Genomic DNA, 6000 nt, shown 5'->3' on the forward strand with positions numbered 1-6000 from the left:
CAGGGTGTTTTGAACACACAGCATAATAATATAGTACTCATAGGTCTATAGGGTTAGTAAGAAGTGAAACAGGAAGAAATCATATCATCTGTATATTCTTAATGCAATAAATCTGTTACAAGAAAAGTAAATTTATGAAAAAAGTTATGCATAGACTATAACAACACACTTCAAGTTAAATGTTTAATATTTTTAAGGTAGAAGTCTTTCAGTTCTTTTGTATTACTTATTTTCTTGACATTGTCTTTGTTCTTAAACCGCCAAGATACAGAATCATACAGATTTCTAACTTCTGTTTTTTTCTATTTGCAGCAAGTTTCACTGGCAGACCACAGGTATGAGGCATGTTTACATACTTGCATAGTTATAGGAAATAAAGTAAAGCAAGTGGAAAAGTTCCATTAAAGCAAAGTGGCTGGGGTTTTTTTTCTATATTTTTTTTTCCCCTAGAGATCTGTTTGGAAGATAGACCTGTGTAACAAGAAGGCTAGATTCTGCAGTATCCCAGTTAATAGAGAATTCCTGCTAGTTCAGGCATTACCAAAGGTACTACAGTATACAGTTCTGTGATGCTGACCAGATGCAATCAGCTCAAATCTATCAAGGCCACTTAGTTTCAAGCCAACATCAGCTCTGCAAGATCAAAGCTGGGTTTTGCAAAAATATCCAGATGTCCTTGTCCCTTGTTGCCCATTGCTTCGGTTTGAGGAGCTATGGGCACCAAGGCACAAGGATGAGCAGCCACACAGCATTTTAGGCATTACATGGAGCTGCCTTCTCCCAGAAGGTAGCTGCTTTACAAACTTGAAGCAGAAATTTTGTCTGCTTTCAGAGTTCACAAAAATCTGGAAGACAATCCAGTGTTTAGATACTTGTTCTTCAAAATCAAACTGGTATGAATGATGAGTTAATTTTCTGTTATAAGTAACAGAAATATGAAAAACACTTGCTATAGTTTTAGGTTGATATTGGAGCCCATGTATGACAAATAAGGAATGACATAATCTTGTGTGATTGCAGAGTTCTCTGAAAGTTTTATTATGAAATGAGTTTTAAAGACTAACACAAGTTGCTGTGTGAGACTTCAGAAGAGTTAAGTGGTAGGGAGTCTATTTAGTCCCCCAAATTGCTTTACCTTGTCCATTAATCCACAGTTTGAAAGGTCATACCCTCCCAAAATGAATATATACAAATTCAGAAATATTGCTCTGTGAACACTTTCTCGAATAGTAATATCTGGGACAGTAGGATCAGCCTCCCAAACAGGAATTTCTAAAGAGAATGGGGTGAATCATGCCCTGCAATCAACTCAGAGTTTGTGTTTCAGTCTCTTGATAAGTTAAATCAAGGAATTAAACTAGCATTTTTCAGAAATCCTTTCTCTAAACAGGCACAGAGATAGCTTTCAGTGTTATTGGTGAATAATACTAATCTTCCTGAAAAAGCATTTCATTTTTTTTTAAATACAGGATTATTCCCAAATGGTATCCCTGCAAACCTACCCTTCCTGAATCGTTAGAGAAGGCACACTTGTCTGTTGAGGGACCTGAATCCTGAAACAGGTGCCTGGAAATCAACTTCACATTTGAAGGGGCTGAGTCCAAGTCCAGACTCTGTGTACTCTCCATTTTTACTTAGGCTTCAGACAGGACGGTAGTCTGCCTAAAGTTGCCTAAAGAGTGCAGAACATGGAGAGCCTATAAGTTATTATATATTTACTGCTCTGTAGACTATCGTCCTCCGGGTCTTACTCAACAAGAATTTTAAACACTGTAGTATAATAAAATTAGGTTTCTCTTAACTACATGCCTCAGTGATTTGCTGAGTCTTGGGCCAATACATCTAAAGTTTTAAGATAGAGGGGTTTTGTAAAATGACGTCATTCTCCTTAACTGAACTGAGAATATCCAGACCTTTCAGTGCGTGTTAATGTTGTACTGATGTAGTTATTTCTCATCCTGACAGGCGATGTGAAGTGTTCATTTGGATAGTGACTAGTGCTTCCTGACGTGCAGTACAGCCCTTTTCTACAAACCACCGGTCGTGAGTTCCACTTCATTGGAAGCTGCATGGGACCCTGGAACATGCTGTTCCCTCTGACTGCGTGTTCTACTTGAAATAGCAAAACACTGAATACCCAAAGACAAAGATGTTTTTATAGTATTGTTTTGGTTTTTTTTCCTTCTTCTTCCCTTTCTATGCAACTGTAAATTAATGAGCAGTGGAGTATTTGTCACTGATTTGTATAAATATACAGCTGTGGGAAAAGGGGCAGGGGCTTTATATACGTTCTTTTTGATAATCGTAAAGAGAACTGCATAAGGAGTTTGGAGCAAAATGTTACATTTATACATTCCTTTCAGCTCTTTGTTTTTACATTGTAAAATACTCTTAGTTATATTCTCACACATCTAATATTCTGTACGGATTATTTATATGCTAACCATCTAACCACAGATATTTCAGATTACTCTTGAATTGTTTTCAGAATTGGCATATGAAGTTCCCATAATCTGCATTATTGTTACTAGTTAACAATAACTGCTGTTGGGTGCAAGCTACAGTATTTTAACTCCATTAAACCAGGTAAACTCTAATTTTGAGTCATAACTATCATCCTCATGCACCAAAATGGTATTTTTAACTTTATTTTAGTTATTTCCAGCCAACACACTCCATTTGGAGGATTATTTTTTTAAGCCTTACTTGAGTTGGAAGATGATAGCTAAAAAGAGGACTTAGATGATAGCTTAAGTTGGTTTTTGTAAGGTCTAAGTTAGTGTAATCTTTCCCAACTTTGTTCAGACACAAAGCTTTGCTGTTCCCCGCTGTGCCAAACTTGCTTCAAGTTTTGGAATTTACAGTCTGTGAAGTAAAGCTCATTTGCCTGAGATCCCCTTCTTTTATCTGCTTCTTGGAAGTGAAGAGACAATTAGAAAGCCCTTTCCAATACTATTAGCAATGGAACATTTTCTTCAAAATTGCAGTGCACTTAGATATTATCATTTGGCATTGTAATCTTGCAACTCATCTTTGAAATCATTTATTTATGTACTTTAAGTAGGGATAATTACAGGAAAGTTATGTCACTGATCAGCTGATCTCTAGTTTTAAAATAATCATAAGAGATTTTAATGCCTTCACAGAGTTTACAATGCTGCATGGGCATTTGCTTTAGTTTCAGGACATACCTTTAATTGGTAGAACTGCATGCAATGTATTTCACGTGTAGTGGAGAGAAACTAAACTGTGTTGTTCTTACTTAATACTAAAGAAAAAAAATCTCAAAATGGTATTGGAAGAGTTGTAAATTCTCTACTGCTGTCAAAAACTGCTGGATGACATTAAGACAGCAGGTCAGGAATTTCTAATGTTGTGAGGTGGTGCCAAGTAGACTGTCCAGCAGGCACAGCCCTCACTCCTGGCCTCCTGCTGCTGCTGCTCAAGGAGTGATTTGGGCACAGCATTGACCGCATTCTCGTGTCAGCTCTGGTGCCGGCTATTTCTGAACCCTTTGGCAAATTATTTAACCACTCTGCCTCTGTTTTCCCATCTGTAAAATGGGGATGATAGTATTCACCTCTCAAAGGTCTTGTAGGGCTTGCTTAGTTAGTGTCTGAAAAGCTCTTTATAAATGCAAAGTATTATTCCTGATTGGGTGGAGCAAAATCGTCAAGGTGGGAATAGAAGATGCTGGCTTTTATAAATGCTCCATCTATTAAAAGAAGTAGTGTAGTTATTTTGAGAAGGAAAAAAACCCCACATTTTACAGAAGAGGAAAGCCATGACCACCTTTCTACCTCAGACCTATCTTCATGAGTAGTATTGGAAATAGCTTTATATTCTGTTCTCTGCAAAGTACTTTGCTTTTATCAAGCTACATCATTCCCTAGGCAAGGAATCCTTAAAAGTACCCCCCCATGTAAGGAAAAAAAGGTCTCAGTAGTGAATTTGGTGGCTTTTATTTTCGTTCTGAATATGAGGTTATGTATAAAGTTGTTTTTCTGCCTGTGTTTGTATGCATCCTTTGTCCTCTGCTGCCAAGTAAATGCTGCTTCAAACACTACATTGTAACATTCTTCCTCTGAGACAATAATAAATAAAAGGAATATATTGCAGTAACAGAGAAAAAGTATGGAGTTCTTTCAAGTTTTATGATCTTCAAGGATGGCACTTGTCATTGCTAAATGCTGAAAATTTCATTCTGAAGATTTTTAACACAGGAGTGCTCTGATAATCCATTTCTATGTGCTAGCATTTTTGGAGTGCAGTTTGCATTTCTATAAATGAGATTAAACGATGTTTTCTCCCCATAAATCTGTACATATTTGCTCCAGTTTTCCATCTTTACTGATTTAGTCTGGAATCTTCTCACTTGCATGACAGATATATTCGATCACTGAGAAGCAGATTGCTTTTATTTTAAAAATGTTATATATACACACTACAAAACAGCAATAATGTGTGAAGCCCTGGCAAATACTAGAACTGTAAATTAGTCTTAGAATTTTGATGGTATTCAGTCAATATGCACAGCATTAGGTATTCAGTCAAGAAATATGTACATCCTAGCCCTACCATGTGCTGATTTTAGGTATTTGCTTTAAGCTAATGCAAGTTATGTTAATGACAGTGTTAGAACTACTGTGCTTGACCGAGTATAAAATTCCACAGCCCTCAAAATTCTGTTTCCTTATAGCATTATTTGGCACAATTTTCATGCTTAGTGTTTATTAACATTTGTTTTCAAACTTTAACAAATTCAAAACATAAGTATCAAAGTAATGACATTTTCCCTCAGTTTGTGAAAGGATGCTTAACAAGTTGTTGGGAAGACGTGGGTTTTTCATATGGCATTTAAGTGGTTCAGCAGTTAACAGGAATTTAATTATAGAAATAGCAATATATTGAGTCAAATTAAGTTCTGCAGGTACAACACTGTGTCAAACAGGAGGAGAGTGGTAGATTAAGGAATCTATTAAATGACAAAATCTGTCTTGTGATTAAAATGTTTACTTTTTTTATATAGTTGAAGGCAGCAGAAGAGGACTTGGACCATAACCAGGGCCTAACTTTGGGAACAGTTTATGAAGATGCTCAAATCTACAACTCAGAAATTTGGTACCCTGATCACCAGGGCAGCAGGTGCCAGAGCTCTTTAACATTGTCACCTGTGAAGAAGGTACTCTCAGATTAAAATCATGCTTCAGTGCATTGCCATGAAGGTTCTGACTCTTGTCAGGGGGAATAGAGTGACTGGAAGAAAGTAAATGACTTCTCACCCCCTGCCCTGGGGCTTTACTTGAGGGGGCTGGGGAAGGGCCTGCCAACCTCTGGTTCTCAGTGAACCATGCGATGCTAAGCCCTCCCTAGCTTCTCTGCACAACATTTTCTTCTGAGCACTAACCAGCCCCTTATTTTGTCAGGCAAAGTAAAGCCACTGTGATACTTTTCAGGAAAATAACTGGGTTCCTGCATGAAAATGCTCTCAGTCCAAAGTGCACTTCTGTGTACTCTCTAATTGGGAGATACGCCCTCTTGCACAGCCCAGAATGGATGGGGTAGGTGGTAGCATCTTTGTTTAAATTTTTATTACAAAAATACCCTTGAGCTGGAACACTACTATCAGATCAGTTCATTTTCTCTGAAAAGATAAAAGATTGATGCATGTAATTAAAATCAGAGTGCAGAAGTTCCTCTGCTATTGGGGCTGCATCTTGAAGGGAACTTCTACTATGAAACAGCTCTTCTTGGAGGCTGGTGGTATTATTTAGTTTTGGAACAAAACAAGCCTTTTCAGATGTTCAGATCTCAATAAATGTCTGGGTCCAGTATCTCTAACCTAGTCAGGCTGATGTCTATTAATCTATCAGTGTGTACATGACAATTCCTATCTCCTGAGTGTCCTGGGTCAGGAGTTCTGTCCTCTCTTCTCTTATTTCTACAGTTGAAAAACAAAAAAGGAAAAAAAATCTGAATTCAGCCGAATTAAAAATGTAT

At 37.3% G+C, this 6000-nt stretch overlaps 1 protein-coding gene across 7 annotated transcripts in view; it reads left to right on the forward strand.

Moving 5' to 3' along the window:
- Positions 1–4695, forward strand: part of UTRN (utrophin) — a 369822-nt gene extending 365127 nt beyond the window's left edge. For 3 of the 7 annotated variants that reach the window (XM_082049170.1, XM_082049171.1, XM_082049172.1), the window contains 2 exons: positions 313–335; positions 1966–4694. In XM_082049170.1, coding sequence (XP_081905296.1) covers positions 313–335; positions 1966–1974 — 32 coding nt within the window. In that variant the 3' untranslated portion in view covers positions 1975–4694. Of the gene's footprint in view, positions 1–312; positions 336–1965 lie in introns of all 7 variants that reach the window. The other 4 variants (XM_082049169.1, XM_082049173.1, XM_082049174.1 and 1 more) reach the window with 4 other exon arrangements.
- Positions 4696–6000: the final 1305 nt, after the last annotated feature.

The sequence above is a fragment of the Streptopelia decaocto genome, assembly GCF_964273445.1.
Source record: "Streptopelia decaocto genome assembly, chromosome: 3".
NCBI lineage: Eukaryota > Metazoa > Chordata > Aves > Columbiformes > Columbidae > Streptopelia > Streptopelia decaocto.